We start from the raw sequence: 17,468 nt of genomic DNA, 5'->3' as shown, positions 1-17,468 counted from the left end.
ATAGTAAGTGCTTTAAAGTAGCACAGTTATTAATCATTATTATCATTGGCATCCTACTTTCACCATTTAGATGAAACCTCCCTGAAGACAACATTCCTATCATCTATTATTGTGCTCCAAATGCTCAGTACACTGCTCTACATAATAGGTGCCCAATAAATACTGATGATGGTGTGTGAATAAAAAAATCTCTATTTCTAAGTATAAACATTTTTAAAAACTGTTATATAATAGAAATGCCCAAACATTGCCTTGAAATGTGGACCTCAGACTATGTCTATTCACTCTGATGATCTGATTGATTTGGGACTTAAAAATATATTTTGGTCTGTTATTCTGATATTTCAGGAAGAGGGTTTTCTCTGTTTCACAATATCCAGATAATACCAGGAAAGCATAGTTCGGGGCCTCCATTACCTAAATGATTTTCCTGAGGAGATCCTTTCCAATAAAATCACACTTCCTCTTCACTAATGATGTGTAGGATCTTCATCTCCCTAAATTACCCCAGATTTCATTTTTGAATAAATCGATGCTTTGGATGATTCCAGGATGAGAGCTCTATCTTGAGTTATTAGTGAGAAATTCAGGGACATAGAAGGAAATGTTAGCAATACTGAGGTGAGCAATCTCATCCATCAGGATGGCCATCAAGGAAGGCAGTTCTCATAAGCTCACTGTAGGCAGGTAATGTGTCTGTTGATTTTTAAGTTGTACTCTCCCAAGTGCTTAATTCAGTCTTGGTACACAGTAAGCGCTCAATAAGTATGATTGACTGACACTGTTTTTTCATCCATTCTCTTGCCCCTGTTAGCGGCAGAATACTTGTATGGAGTTAACCTGTCTAGAAGTAGCATTGTGATCTTCTGACTTAAATTGTTAATATTTTCTTTCAATCAATCAATCGTATTTATTGCATTCTTACTGCATGCATAGCACTGTAGTAAGAACTTTGGAGAGTACAGTACAACAGAGTTGGTAGACACATTTCCTGCCCAAAAGGACCTTGGGCAAGTCACTTAACTTCTCTGTGCCTCATTTTCCTCATTTGTAAAGTGGAAATTAAGAGTGGGAGTGCTATGTGGGACAGGGACTGTGTCTAACCCAATTACCCTGTATCTACCCCATGACTTAGTATAGTGCCTGGCACATAGTAAGCACTTAACAAATACCACAATTATTATCATTATTATTATTATTATTATTTATATTCATTCTTGCTCTTTTTAGAGTAGCCACACCAGAGATGGCTTTCTTGGCTTTTAGACAAAAATAAAAAACTCAGAAAAACTTTAGGAAGAAGCTCTAAAACTAGATACAAGAAACCAGTTTACTCACTCTGAGAATGTGGTTATAAATTAATGAGATAATTCTTGTCCTAAAGCTGGATTTTCTGCATCATGCTATGTGCTATATTTAATGTTTGGAGGAAGACTGGAACATTGATTCACAAGACTATTTTGAATTATCGACTCCACCTCATGAGGGTCATGATGGTATTTGTTAAGTGCTTACCATGTGCCAGGCACTGAACTGAGTTCTGGGGTGGATACAAGCAAATCAAGTCTCAAAAGAAGAAGAGTAATTAGGATAAACAAACATACCTTGGCCTTGATCAAAATCATCACCGGGTGCTGTCCATGATAAGATAACTGAGTCTTCTTCCTTATCAGCTTCCAAGTCGATAATTTTACAGGGAGGGAACACATCTGAATAGTGACCAATTGGAACTTCCAAGACTGAGAAAGAGCCTCCTGAAGCTGTTCGACTGATGCCCCATTTTTGTACTGGAACATTGTGGTCACTCATTGATAATTTTGGAGCATTCATCTGAATATTTCCTAAAACACAAAATAGAGCATTTAGACTTGTTGTTCTTTAAAATTTTGGTGGTATTTGTTAATCACTTACTATGTGGCAGGAACTGCACTGTAGTAGATACAACCTAATCAGGTTGAGCACAGTCCCTGTCCCACATGATGATGATGGTATTTTTAAGCTCTTACTATTTGCCAAGGACTAAATGCTGGGGTTGATACAGGCTAATCAGTTTGGACACAGTTCCTGTCCCACATGGGGCTCACAGTCCTGGTCACCATTTTATGGATGAGGTAACTGAGGCACGGAGAAGTGAAATGACCTGCCCTAAAATCACACAGCAGACAAGTGGAGGAGCCGGATTAGAACCCATGTTTTTTGACTCTCAGGTTCGTGCTCTATTCACTAGGCCAATCCCTGTTTTACAGATGAGATAACGGAGGCACAGAGAAGTTCAGTGACTTGCTCAAGGTCACACAGCAGACAAGTAGCTGGATTGGGATTAGAATCCCAGATCCTTCTGATGTCCAGGCCCGTGCCCCATCTGCTAGGACGTGCTGCTTCTTCTTAGTTGCCTTTTGCATAGTCTGAGTATAAAAAGTCACCAATAAATTGCTCTTTTATACCTTTAGTGTAGCCATATTGGTGAAAATAATATGAAAATGAACCATCAATGGGACCAAGAGACCAGAAAAGTACAAGTCGCTGCTGACTTGTCCAAATGTTGTGGAGAGTGAAAAGAGCATGGGCGTGGGAGTAAGAGGACATGCATTCCAGCCCTGGCTCCACCACTTTCCTGTAGTGTGACCTTGGGCAAGTCTTTGAACTTCTCTCATTTAGCTGATGGATAAGAAAATTCAGGATGCTGATAATTAAAAGAGAAGGATTAATTAGTAGATAAGGGTTTGAAGAAGTGATGGGATTCCAGGAGGGCTTTGAAGTTGGGAAAGACTAAAGTTGAGGGGGTAAGGGAAAATCCTGTCTGGGGGAATTGAAAGAGAGAGGAAAGGGTCAGAGGCAGGGGAGATGAGAACGAGGTACAGCTGGAGGTGGGTGTAGTAGGCGCAAAGCATGCCAACAGGGGAATAGCAGATGAGGAGAGCCATTATGTAAAACAGAGACAGCTAGTGAAGACACTAGAAGCCGATCTTCATCATCAATGATGGTATTTATTAAGCACCTACTGAGTGCAGAACACTACACTAACTACTTGGTAGACTTTAACAGAAGCAACATCTTCCAGAAGCTAACAATCTGATGTGAGTACGATAGAATGAAAGAATGAATGAATGAGTAGAGAGAGTCTAAATTTACTTACAAGGAGTGAGAGCAAGATGAAAAAAAAAGGATATGGCAAGAAGTAGTTCAAATGTAGAGAAGCAGTGAGACCTAGTGGAAAAGGCACAGGATGTGGGTTCTAATGTTAATTCTGTTGCTTGCCTGTTGTGTGGCCTTGGGCAAGTCACTTCACTTCTCTGTGCCTCAGTTCCCTCATCTGCAAATTGGGGAGTCAATCAATACCTGTTCTCCCTCCTACTTAGGCTGTGAGCCCTATGAGGGACCTGACTATCTTGTATCTTCCCAAGTGCTTAGTATAGTGTTTGGTATGTAGTAAGTGTTTAAAAACTACCATTGTTAATTATTATTATTATTATCAGGGTGAAAAGTTGAAAACAAATGAAACCTATTAATGCTTAGAGTCACAACTAGTTACTGAATACTAGTGCATTGCCCACAGTAAGTGCTCAATAAATACCATTGAATGAATGACTAATCAAGGGAGGTTTCCTAAAGGAAATGAAATTTTAGGAGAGTTTCCTGACTGATGGAGATTTAACACTGAAAGAGTACTACTGTAAGAAGTAGAGCTCTTCATAAAAGAAAGAGTTACCATCGTTCTTGGATATATCCGTTATTCACCCCTCTCAGTCCCACACCACTTATGTACATATCTATAATTTATTTATTATTGTCTGTCTCCTCCTATAGACTGTAAGCTCACTGTGGTCAGTAAATGTTTCTGCCGATACTGTTGTATTCTCCCAAGATCTTAGTTCAGTGTTCTGCCCAGTAAATGCCTAGAAATTTGATTGATGTTATAGGCATTCATCTGTCAGAAATCAAGGGGCTGGAGCTAATGACATCTTGACAATCTATTGTACTTTCCCAAACACTTAATACAGTGCTCTGGCCACAGTAAGTGCTCAAAAATACCAGCGATTGATTGATTAACATCTGTTATTTTAAACCTTCCTTGAAATTACTTTTACTAATTGCAAAAAAGTATCCAAACCCCTATGAGTTACCCATCTACACAGTTGCAGCAATGGTCTCTCAAGTGTATTTGCCTTAATTTTAAAGAAATTCAGATTTTTTAATTTGGCCCAGCAACCACTTGTGACCCAAAATGCCAAGAAGCAGTCTAGCAAACAGTTTGGATTGTCTTTCAAAAATCACTCAAATAATCTAAGCTCCATATAAGGCAAAATCCATAAATAAGTGAAATATCCTGTTGTGTCATAGTTTTTGTCTTTAGAATCATTCTCATAATGTAAATTAGCTTGGGAATTAATGAAGAACCTCATGAGAAATATTTTAAAATAGGATAAAATGACCCAACAGTGAAGTTCATATTTAAACTGCATTTCTAAGGGATTTGATCTTTCCTTGGTAACTTTTTCCCTCTTGTTGTATTGCACAGTGCCAAGTGCTTAGTACAGTGCTCAGTACATCGTAAGCACTCAATAAATGCCACTGATTGTTTATCCCCGACTGGGCTATGGAGAGAATGTCTACCCAACTATAATAATAATTATGGTACATAATGATAATAATGATTATGACATTTGTTAAGTGCTTACTATGTACCAGGCACTCTAATCAGTGCTGAGGTGGATACAAGCAAATAAGGTTGGACAGAGTTCCTGTCTCACATAGGGCTCACAGTCTCAATCCCCATTTTACAGATGAGGTCACTGAGGCCCAGAGAAGTGAAGTGGCTTGCCCAAGGTCAAGTGCCCAAGGACAAGTGGCAGAGCTGGTCTTAGAGAAGCAGGGTGGCTCAGTGGAAACAGCATGGGCTTTGGAGTCAGAGGTCATGGGTTCAAATCCCAGCTCCACCAATCGTCAACTCTGTGACTTTGGGCAAGTCACTTCTCTGTGCCTCAGTTACCTCATATGTAAAATGGGGATTAAGACTGTGAGCCCCCCGTGGGACAACCTGATCACCTTGTAATCTCTCAGTGCTTAAAACAGTGTTTTGCACATAGTAAGTGCTTAATAAATGCCGTTATTATTATTATTATTATTATTATTATTATTATTATTATTATTATTATTATTATAACCCAGATCCTCCAAGTCCTAGGCCTGTGCTCTTTCTACTAAGCCAAGCTGCTTCTCATGTGTTGTGGACATATGCCCTGCCTCCTGGCTCACTCTATCCCCAACCACCTGCTGTGGCCTGTGACCAGGACATGTCATAAGATTTACCGGAATGCGGAGGCTCACAGTTACTGTGGGTGGGGAGGGAAAAGACTATCTCTAAACCTCTGCATAAAACCTTGGAGAAACGCCAAAGGTGTGCCTTTATGGTCTGATGCCAGCAAAGAGACTTAAAGGGTAGGGCTATCTTCCTTTACCATAAATTACTCTTCCCCCACCCCTGCGTGATGGGGAAATTATTGGATGTACATACCTCTTTTCCTTTAGCTAGGTAGTAGCCAACATGAGGGACACATTCAAAATGACTCAAGGAACTAGGCAAGGGTGTAGTAACTGAAATAGGGGCCTTGACCTGGCTTATTTAGTGCCCCCCTCCACCCCGCCCCCATCACATGATCTTTGCTAAGCATGCTACCAGACAGAATAGCAGCAGAATTGTAAGGGAATCCGGGAATAGTCTCGGGACGTGGGTTCAGGAGGCCGTTTTTATGGTTGGGAAAGGGAGAATCAAGCAGAGGCCTACCCATTCCATTCCTAACTTGGGCAGTGGTTAGCGAGTGAAAGGCTATCTGTTACAAGTCAAAATTCACCTGTGCTGGGCAGCAGAGGCATGGGAGAGAGTCGAGGGCAGGGACTCGAGTTTACTGTGCAGAAGGAGGTGATCCATAAACCCCTTCTGTATTTTTACCAAGAAAACTCTACGGATACAATACCAGAATGATTGCAGGTGGGCTTGGGGCATTCTAGGAGAGATGTGTCCAAGAAGTCGCTATGAGTCGGAGACAACTCGACAGCATAAGACAAGACAGGCTCATTATGGGCTGGGAACCTGTCCGCTAATACTGTTGTATTTTATTCTCCCACACACTTAGTCCAGTGCTCTGTACATAAATACCACTGATAGATGGGCTGATAGTCAAGAGGACCCGAGCAACAATCAGGTGTTATTTCCTGATGTGCTTCTCCTCCCTTCCTACCTTTCAGCCTTAGTGCTTGCTCTTTCAAAAGCAAAGGTGGATTTGGGGATGGGAGAGGAAGCAGGATGGTTGGAATTCTTTTCCTCTTCCCCTCAGTCACAGGGAGCCCCTACAAGGGCTGTTGAGTAAAAAAAAAGTGCCACCTGCTTAAAAATCAAATAAGTTTTTCCCTTTTAATTCCCGATCATCTTAGTGAATTCTCCCAACAAGATTCAACAAGATTCCTCTGGCGAGATGAAGAGCCTGAGACATGATGCACGCCAGTGAGTCATACCTATTTGTGTTCATCACTGTCCCCTCAGCTAACTGAGAAGAGGTTGAGATCATTTGGATTTTAAAGGTGCTCCTGGGGTCACACCTCTCTCTTGTTGCCCCATTCCCTGAAATTTCAAGGGCATCCTCCCCTTTCCGATCCAAACGTGTCAGGGCAGGCTGCCTTGCCATAGCTGTTTTAAAAAGAGCACCATTTTCACAATGCCCCAAGCAGCGGCTATGTTGGTTAGATCAAAAAGGGAGATGATTTTGGAGATTGGCTGAGACCCTCTTCAGCCCCGGGCACTGCGCTTTAAACCTTTTGAACCCCTGCATTAATCCAGCCCTGCAAGTAGAAATCACAATCAACCAATGGTATTTATTGTGCGCAGGGCACTGTACTAAGTGCTTGGGAGAGCTCAATATAACACAGTTGGTAGATGTGTTCCCTGGTCACAATAAGTACTCTATCTTGGGCCAGGGCTGATGAAGTGCTTTGGTGGATTATCCATTTCTCTGACTACTTCTCCTTTTGACTGCCCAGACATTGGCCACTGTGAAGTGGACCTTTGGTTTGTACCATCACCTTGGGAACAGCCAGGCAGAATAACGAGGTGATTCGATTCCAATCAAATTTGCTATTTGTAGGGTGATAATAATGGTTTTTAAGTGCTTACTATGTGCCAAGCAATGTTCTAAGTGCTGGGTTAGATACAAGATAATCAGGTTGTGCCACGTGGAGCTCACAGTTTTAATCCCCATTTAACAGAAGAGGTAACTGAGGCACAGAGAAGTTAAGTGACTTGCCCAAAGTCACACATCGGCTAAATGGCTGGGATTAGAATTCAAGACCTCTGACTCCCAAACTCGTGCTCTGGGTAATATGGACAAGGTTTGGTGGGAAGAAGCTGAGATTTGGGGTGCATTTGAAATCACAATTTTTCATGTTCTTTTAACCTTTCATCACCGGGGTTATCAGCAGTATTTACTGAGTGTTTACTGTGTGTAGAGCACTGTACCAATCAGTTGGGAGCATGCAGTACAACAGAGTTGGTAAATATGTTGGTGACAAGGAGCTTTAAGTCTTGAAGGATAATGCAGAATTAGTCGTCTATATAACTCAGCCTTAGAGTCACAGTATTCTAATCTTTTTTTTTTCTTTTTCCAGTGGCGATGGGGATATATCTGTTAAGTGCTTACTATGCTCCAGTACTGTACTAGGTGCTGGGGTAAATACCAGCTAATCAGTTTGGACACGGTCCCTGCCCCACATGGGGCTCACAATATTAATCCCCATTTTACAGATGAGGAAACTGAGGCCCAGAGAAATTAAGTGACTTGTCCAAGGTCACATAGTATACAAATAATGGAGCTGGGATTAAAACCCAAGTCCTACTGATTCCCTGGCCCTTGCTCTAGCCGCAGTTTCCTTGAGATTTGGGGATTTTTCCCTGAATCCATTCGTCCACTTAGAATAATCATGAGACACATTTGACTCATGTGAGCAGTCATTCAGATTACACTAATCAGTCTCTCACCATTCGTTATGTGACCAGGAACATACATAGCCCAGCTCCCTGCCGTAGAATATGCTGTCCTCCTCCTGAGGACGTGCACTTTCAAGCTGTGTCTACCAGTCCCAGCAAAGGAGAAAAAGTATCTTGAGTAAATGCCATCATTTTGGGCAACATCAGCACCTGTACAGGAAAAACAGAAAAATTTAACTAAAAGAAAATACCATACTCTACCAGCATCATCCCCCCATATTGGTTGGGCATGCTCAGAGTTTGCGACACTGCACTAGTGATGCCGTGTTCAAATAAGGCCCGATTCCTGCCTTTAGGGAGTTTCCAGCATGTGGCCTAGTGGATAGAGCACAGACCTGGGAATCAGAAGGACCTGGGTTCTAATTCTGTCTCTGTTGCTTATCTGCTGGGTGACCTTGGGTAAGCCATCTCACTTCTCTGGGCCTCAGTTACCTCATCATAAAATGGGGATTAAGACTGTGAGCCCCATGTTAGACAGGGACTGTGTCCAACCTGATTAGCTTGTATCTATTCCAGCTCTTAGAACAGTGCTTGACACATATTAAGCGCTTAACAAATACCATCATTCATTCATTCAATCGTATTTATTGAGCTCTTACTGTGTGCAAAGCACTGTACTAAGCACTTGGGAAGTACACGTTGGATCATTATTATTACAATTATTATTGTTTGTGTTTTCTGGACACATGCAACTAGGTATAGCACCAAATTCTGGGCAAGGGCTAATTAAATGCTTGATGGAGTATGCAAATCTCTGACTGCTTCTCCTTCTGCCTGGACACTTCCTATTTTCTGGACAATGTTTCTGAGCGATATGGGACCCAAACCTGTTAATAGGGATAATTATGGTATTTGTTAAGTGCGATTGCTATGTTGCCAAGCACTGTACTAAAGCCAGACTAAGTGGATCCATGACTACTATTTTGATTCAGTTATGATCCAACCCTGGAGTACTGATAATAGTAATAATGGTAATTATGGTACTTGTTAAGGGCTAACTATGTGCCAAGCACTGTGCTAAGCACCGGGGTAGATATAAATTGATCAGGTTGGACGCAGTCCCTGTCCCACATGGAGCTCTCATGTATTTAATCCCCATTTTATGTTTGAGGTAACTGAGGCTCAGAGAAGTGAAGTGACTTGCCCAAGGTTACACAGCAGACCAGTGGCAGATCCGGGATTAGAAACTGGGTTCTTCCGACTCTCAAGCCAAGTCGCTTAACTTCTCTGTGCCTCAGTTACCTCAACTGTAAAATGCGGATGAAGACTGTGAGCCCCATATGGGACAATCTGATGATCTTGTATCTAGAACAGTGCTTGGCACATAATAAGCATTTAACAAATACCATTATTATTATTATTCTTAAGGCTGTGCTGTATCCCTAGGCCACAGTGCTTCTGATCAAGCCTGGTGTGAGTCTGGAGTATTTGTTCCAGTTTGTGGTAATCCTGAAAGATCAGGATGACATAGAGTCATTCTGGTTGGGTTAGAAGAACCCCTGGGACATTCTGACTTGCCTTGGGATCCTTCTCTAAACTGTAAGATTGATGTGGGCAAGGAATGTGACTACCAACCTGGGTATATGGTACTCCCACAAGCACTTAGTACAGTGCTCTACACACAGTAAACTTTCAATAAATTAGATTCATATGATTCACAGGATGAACATTTCTCCATCAGAGCTAGCCATCATAATCTGAACCTGTGACTTCTTGGGTTTGGAGGATGAGGTGCCATTTTCCCTAGCACTCAAAGGAGGGTCACTCTGAGAGGAGCAAATTATACAATAATAATAATGATAGCATTTATTAAGCACTTACTATGGGCAAAGCACTGTTCTACGTGCTGGGGAGGTTACAAGGTGATCAGTGTCCCATGGGGGGCTCACAGTCTTAATTCCAATTTTACAGATGAGGTAACTGAGGTGCAGAGAAGTGAAGTGACTTGCTCAAAGTCACACAGCTGACAAGTGGGGGAGTCAGGATTTGAACCCATGACCTCTGACGCCAAAGCCCAGGCTCTTTCCACTGGGCCACGCTGCTTCTCCATATGTGCAGCTTTTTAGAGATGGATTATCTAATGATTAAATGAATTAATAATTGTGGAATTTAAGCATTTATGATGAGACAAGCTTTGTACTAAATGTTGGAGTGGATACAATCTAAGCAGATAGGATACAGCCCCTGCTCCACACGGGGCTTATGTCTAAGAGGAAGGAGTAAGAACACTTATGAAGGTCTCTTATTCTCCTGGTCATTACCTTCTTATCCCCATGATATGAAACTCAAATAGTCTCTAGTCCCTTCAGGGATCTGTCTTCCTTGAGAAAAACATCAAATAAAGGAACGTCTTCACTTAAAATCAATCAATCACTGGTATTGTACTCTACCAAGTGCTTAGTACAATTCTCTGCACATAGTAAGTGCTCAATCAATACAATTGACTGTTTGATATTTATTGAAGGCTTACTGTTTTCAGAGTCCTGTATTAAGTGCTTGGGAGAGTAAAATACTACAGAGTTGGTAGGCATGTTCCCTGCCCACAAGAACTCTTATTCCTTTGGACTGTAAGCGCATGATAGGCAGGGACCTGTTGTATTCTATTGTGTTCTGTTCTCCCAAGCGCTTACTACAATGCTCTGCACACCGTAAGCACTCAATAAATGCCATTGATTGATTGATAATAAGTGTGATACTTGCTCAGTGCTTACTATGTGACGAGCACGCTTCTAGATACAAGTTAATCAGGTTGGATACAGTCCCTGTCCCACATGGGGCTCCCACTCTTTAATCCCCATTTTCCAGATAAGGTAACTGAGGCCCATGGAAGTGAAGTGACCTGCCCAAGGTCACACAGCAGACAAGTGGCAGAGCAGAGATTAGATCCCAGGTCCTTATGACTCCAAGGCCTATGCTCTACTCACTAGGCCAAACTGCTGGGTTGCATTGAACATGCACTGGTTTTCCTCAGCAGTGAAGTAGAAGGGAATGTGTTTCTCATGAACATCCTATACCATGCTCCAGTTGCTGAGCTCTAGCTGGCACCCTCTCCCTGAAACCCCTCTCTCAGAGTAAGATCTCATTAGAATCTGTCTCTGGCAAGGGTGTGCACAGCCTTTGGGGACTGACTCAGCTGTTGCCGATGAAATCCAGTAATAATGATAACAGTAATAATAGTATTTGTTAAGCACTTACTATGTGCCATGTTCTGTACTAAAGGCCGGGGTGGATACAAACAAATCGGGTTGGACACCGTCCCTGTCCCGCGTGGGGCTCACAGTCTCAATCCTCATTTTACAGATGAGGTAACTGAGGCCCAGAGAAGTGAAATGACATGCCCAAGCCAGGATTAGAACCCATGACCTTCTGACTAGGCCAGGCCAGTGCTCTATCTACTATGCCATGCTGCTACCAAAGGCCTGCAGACAGAACCACAGGAATGGTGGTTCTCTGAGAGCATCAGCAAGAGTAAGACTATAAGTTGGTGATGGGGCTCTGTAATACTGAACTCTTCCAAGCACTTAGCATACAATAAGCACTCAATAAATGCCACTGATTACGTGAGAGCCCCGGACCTGTTTGGGGAGAAGCAGCAGGGCACAGTGGAAAGAGCACTGGCTTTGGAGGCAGAGGATATGGGTTCTAATTCCGGCTCTGCCACTTGTCTGCTTTGTGACCTTGGGCAAGCCACATAACTTCTCTGTGCCTCAGTTACCTCATCTGTTAAATGGGGATTAAGACTGTGAGCCCCATGTGGGAAAACCTTGTATCTACCTCAGCACTTAGAACAGTGCTTGGCACATAGTAAGCACTTTACAAATACCATCATCATTATTATTATTATTATTAGACAACACTTAACCATTTAGCAAGAGAAGCAGTGTGGTCTAGTAGAAAGAACACAGGCCCAGGTTTCTGGAGTACTGGGTTTTAATCCCAGCTTTGATACTTGCCCACTTGCCAGGTAACCTTCAGAAGGCCCTTTAATGTGTCTTTGCCTCAGTATCCCCACCTGTCTTTTCCCCACCTCCCTTAGACTGTGAACCCCATGCGTGGCAACTATTGTATCTGCTTCAGGGATTGGCACATAGTAAGAATTTAACAAATATCATAATTCTTTAGTTTTGTTCTCATGGTTCCTACTGTAATCCACCCATGGATATAATATAATCCTAAGGAAATGTTAGCATAACAGTATACACACACACGGGGACTGTCCTCCTGAGGAGACAAAATGTGGAAATTGTCTGGGAAATGGAAATGGAAGAAGAGACTAATGAAACTATATTAAAAAAAATGATGTGTCGACTTTCAGGTAAGTATCTATGCTCAATGGATATCCAAACCTCCTCAAGGTCAAAAGCTGCATGAGTTTACCAGGTCTAGAATAAATAAAAAACTGCAGTTAAAAATGGAGAACTCAGTGGGGTCTAGTGGAAAGAACGGGGGCTAGGGAGCCATGAGGCCTGGGTTCTAGTCCAGTTTCACCACTTGTCCACTGTGTAGCCTTGTGGAGGTCACTTAATTTGTCTGTGCAGCAGTCTCCTCATCTGTAAAATTGGGATTAAATACTTGTTCTTCTCCCTTAGGCTGTAAGCTCAAGTAGGACAGGGATTGTGCCTGATCAATCAACCCATTATATTCCCCCCTTCTAGACTGTGAGCCCACTGTTGGGTAGGTACCATCTCTATATGTTGCCAACTTGTACTTACCAAGTGCTTAGTACAGTGCTCTGCACACAGTAAGTGCTCAATAAATACGATTGAATGAATGAATTTACTGAGTGCTTACTGTGTGCAGAGCACTGTACTAAGCACCTGGGAGAGTACAACACAACAGATCGGAACACCTGTTAAGGAATTAATACATGCAACCATTATTATTATTATTTAAAGATGGACTCACTGTTAATTCCTCAAATCAAGCATATACAATAAGATGGATGTGGAAGCATGCGATATCATTTTAAATTTCCACACTATATCTCATTACCTGCCCCATCATCGAAAAGTTCCAAGGAAACTGGGTCTCCAGATTCTGTTTCAATAATGGCCGTCACATTGGCTACCAGGATAGGATAATATCCTTGTCTAACATCTGCATAAATAATCACCGGATGGGGAAAATGGGTGACATCTTTATTCACTTGGGCTTTCACAGTTGCTGGGGATGTGATGGAATCTGAAGCCCGAGATATCACTGTGATTTTTAGAGCTTGAGAGAAATCGTTGGTATTATTCATCATATAAGTCCAGTGCCCGGCCTGAAAAACAAAGTTCATATGATTTTGAAAATAATACAGTTCTATCCATTACTGTTTGTAGCCATTTACAACTGGAACATAAATTTGGTAATTTACAGGCGCAGATTTAAACTAAATAGCTCCCAAACAGATGGCTAAAATCATGCCTTCAAATTGGAACTAATAGGAGTCAGTAGCTTGAGCCCAGTTGGTGCTTTGCATTATTAATAAGCGCTTAGTACTGTGCTCTGCACACAGTAAGCGCTCAATAAATATGATTGAATGAATTAATGAAGCATGCCTAGAAAATAGTAAAATCAATCATATATATTGAATGCTAACTGTGTGCTGAGCACTTTAATAAGCGATTGGGAGACTACAATACAACATAGTTTGTTGTCACAATCCCTGCCCACAGTGAATGTGATATGGTGGAAAGGAGCAATTTGGCAAACAAATATTCCATCAGGTTGCCAGTCTCACGCTGCATTATTTGTGGGGGGGAAGGATCCAGGAATGACTATTCACACCAATGGCATTTATTAAGTGCTTACTATGTGCAAAGAACTGTTCTAAGCGCTGGGGAGGTTACAAGGTGATCAGGTTGTCCCAGGGGGGGCTCACTGTCTTCATCCCCATTTTACAGATGAGGGAACTGAGGCCCAGAGAAGTGAAAGTGACTTGCCCAAGGTCACACAGCTGACAATTGGCGGAGCGGGGATTTGAACCCATGACCTCTGACTCCTCAGCTCCTCAGTTTCCTTATCTGTAAAATGGGGATTCAATAACTGTTCTCCCTCCTACTTAAACTGTGGGACATGGACTCTGCCTGACCTGATTAACTTGCATCCACCGCAGTACTTGAAACAGAGTAAGAGCTTAAAAAAATACTATTATTATAATAACAGCTTTTAGGCTATACTGAAATAATTTGTCAAGGATGATTTCCGTTGCCACATTTACTTCTAGAATGTAATGATTTCTTTCAATAATAACATTCACCTGGAAGATCATTACCCACAATAGCTGAACAACGCCACTCTCTTACTTGTCTGATCATCGGTTCAGTGAAAAAATTTGAGGGTCCATTTACATGGGCCAAATAAACAACAGAATTATCAATCAATCATATTTTCTGAGGACTTACTGTGTGCAGAGCACTGCACTAAGTGCTTTGGAGAGTACAATATAACAATAGAAAAATATAGCATACACATTCCCTGCCCACAGTAAGTTTAAAATCTAATAAGAACCCCAGTATGGCCTAGTGGATAGAGCACAGGCCTGGGAATCAGAAGGTCATGGGTTCTAATTCAGGTTCTGCCACTTGTCTGCTGTGTGCCCTTGAGTAAGTCACTTAACTTCTCTATGTCCAAATTACCTCATCTGTGAAATGGGGATTAAGAGTGAGAACCCTCTTGTGGGATAGGAATTGTGTCCAACGTGATTAGGTGTATCTTCCCCAGCACTTAGTACAGTGCCTGGCACATAGTAAGCACTTAACAAATACCCTAAATTAAAAAAGGTATTTTGCAGTCTTGAATGATCGAGATTGACCATCTGAATTTATGATGTTAATTGGATTGCCATTTTTCAGCTCTATTCTTTACGTGGAGAGACACATACAAAAGGAGTCAGCCAGAGTCCCACTGAATACACAGCTGCTCCTGGAGTTTAGGACTCTGTTTAAACCATATTCTTCTTCTAATAATAATAATAATGGCATTTATTAAGCACTTACTATGTGCAAGCACTGTTCTAAGCGCTGGGGAGGTTACAAGGTGATCAGGTTGTCCCACGGGGGGCTCACAGTCTTAATCCCCATTTTACAGATGAGGGAACTGAGGCCCAGAGAAGTTAAGTGACTTGCCCAAAGTCACACAGCTGACAATTGGTAGAGCCGGGATTTGAACCCCTGACCTTTGACTCCAAAGCCCATGCTCTTTCCACTGAGCCACGCTGCTTCTCAAAATTATTATTATTATTATTAATCCCCATTTTACAGATGAGGAAACTGAGGCACAGAGAAGTGAAGTGACTTGCTCCAAATCACGCAGTTGACAAGTGGTAGAGCTGGGATTAGAACCCACGACCTCTGACTCCCAAACCTTTTCTCTTTCCACTGAGCCACGCTGCTGAAGCCACATCTCTGGTTTCCTTGCTGATGCCCTGGGTCCCGGCCTCCTGGGAAATAGCCAGATGCGGAGCTAAGGATTGCACCCCTGGAGCAGCATGGCCTAGTGGCAGGAGCACGGACTTGGGAGTCAGAAGTCATGGGTTCTAATTCTGACTCCGCCACTTTCATTCATTCATTCATTCGTATTTATTGAGCGCTTACTGTGTGCAGAGCACTGTACTAAGCACTTGGGAAGTACAAGTCGGCAACATCTAGGGACGGTCCCTACCCAACAGCGGGCTCACAGTCTAGAAGGGGGAGACAGACAACAAAACAAAACATATTAACAAAATAAAATAAATAGAATAAATATGTACAAATAAAATAAATAGAGTAATAAATATGTACAAACGTATATACATATATACGGTGCTGTGGGGAGGGGAAGGAGGTAAGGCGGGGGAATGGGGGAGGGAGAGAGGAAGGAGGGGGCTCAGTCTGGGAAGGCCTCCTGGAGGAGGTGAGCTTTCAGTAGGGCTTTGAAGGAACTTGTCTGCTGGGTGGCTTTGGGCAAGCTACTTCACTTCTCTGTGCCTCAGTTACCTCATCTGTAAAATGCGGATTGAGACGCTGAGCCCCACGTGGAACAAGGGATTGTGTCCATCCCAATTTGCTCGTATACACCCCTTTACTTAGTATAGTGCCTGGCACATGGTAAGCACGTAACAAATACCACAATTATTAGTATTGTAATTATTATTACTTCAGACCCTTGGGGTGGGAAGTGAGATTCCTGTGGCTCACTGCCATGGAACCTCACTCTTCCTAGATTCCTTTCAGGTCCCTGCACCCAGAAGGCTTTCCTGGATTATCTGCGAAAGGGCCGGGGTATGCCAACATGTTGCCAAAGACATAGAGAAGCAGCGTGGCTCAGTGGAAAGAGCCCGGGCTTTGGAGTCAGAGGTCATGGGTTCAAATCCTGGCTCCGCCAATTGTGAGCTGTGTGACTTTTTGGGGAAGTCACTTCTCTGGGCCTCAGTTACCTCATCTGTAAAATGGGGATTAAGACTGTGAGCCCCACTTGGGACAACCCCAGCACTTAGAACAGTGCTTTGCACATAGTAAGTGCTTAATAAATGCCATCATTATTATTTTTATTATCATATTGATGGAATCATGTCAGGGTCATGCCCTGCTGCTACTGTGCCCTTCTCCTACCTCTCCTCCTAGGACAAGAACGTGACTCATCATAAACATGGCTAAAACTGAAAGCTACAGATACTTTGTATCCTTTGGTAACTGTGTGATTTTGAGTTCAGCATCAAAAGGAAAAGATACAAAGACATTCTTAAGGTTATCACGAAGGTGTGCTCCAGTGATACCCGTGCTTGAGTGCTCAAAGTGTCTACTGCCAACTTGGCTATTCAGCCCTTCGGGGACAATCACGTTGCTACAGCAAGGGATGACCCTGCTTCCACCACTTGGCTGCTGATTGACCTTGGGGAAGTCACTTAATTTCTCTGTGCCTTGGTTTCCTCATCTGAAAAATGGGGATGTGATACATGTTCTTCCTGCTAGTTAGATCGTGAGCACCATGAAAAACAAGAACAAGGTCTAAACTGATCATCTTGTATCAACCCAGTGCTTAGTACAGGGGTTGGCCAAAAGTAGGGTCTTAATAAATACCAAAATTACTGCACACAGTAAGTATTTAATAAATACTATTACTACTACTATTTCATCATTATATGATTTTACTTTAATAACTGTGGTATTTGTGGTGCATACTTGTCAAGCATGAGAAGCAGCATGGCTCAGCAGCAAGAGCACAGGCTTGGGAGTCAGAGGTCATGGGTTCTTATCCTGACTCTGCCACATGTCTGCTGTGTGACCTTGGGCAAGTCACTTAACTTCTCTGAGCCTCAGTTACTTCATCGTAAAATGGGGATGAAGACTGAGACCCACGTGGGAAAACCTGATCACCTTGTATCCCCCCAGCGCTTAGAGCAGTGCTTTGCACATAGTAAGTGCTTAACAAGTGCCATCAATATTATTATTACTAAATGCTGGAG

At 42.5% G+C, this 17,468-nt stretch overlaps 1 protein-coding gene across 1 annotated transcript in view; it reads right to left on the bottom strand.

Moving 5' to 3' along the window:
• The window catches only part of CLCA2 (chloride channel accessory 2), a 65,385-nt gene that overhangs the window by 5,396 nt on the left and 42,521 nt on the right, over window positions 1-17,468 (bottom strand). Inside the window, exons 11-13 of the mRNA XM_038745975.1 lie at window positions 13,031-13,301; window positions 8,030-8,188; window positions 1,605-1,841 (exon numbers count right to left, since the gene is read on the bottom strand). Coding sequence (XP_038601903.1) covers window positions 1,605-1,841; window positions 8,030-8,188; window positions 13,031-13,301 — 667 coding nt within the window. The remainder of the gene's footprint in view (window positions 1-1,604; window positions 1,842-8,029; window positions 8,189-13,030; window positions 13,302-17,468) is intronic.

Source organism: Tachyglossus aculeatus, chromosome 4 (genome assembly GCF_015852505.1).
Source record: "Tachyglossus aculeatus isolate mTacAcu1 chromosome 4, mTacAcu1.pri, whole genome shotgun sequence".
Lineage (NCBI taxonomy): Eukaryota > Metazoa > Chordata > Mammalia > Monotremata > Tachyglossidae > Tachyglossus > Tachyglossus aculeatus.
This window is presented reverse-complemented; position numbering and strand designations above follow the sequence as displayed.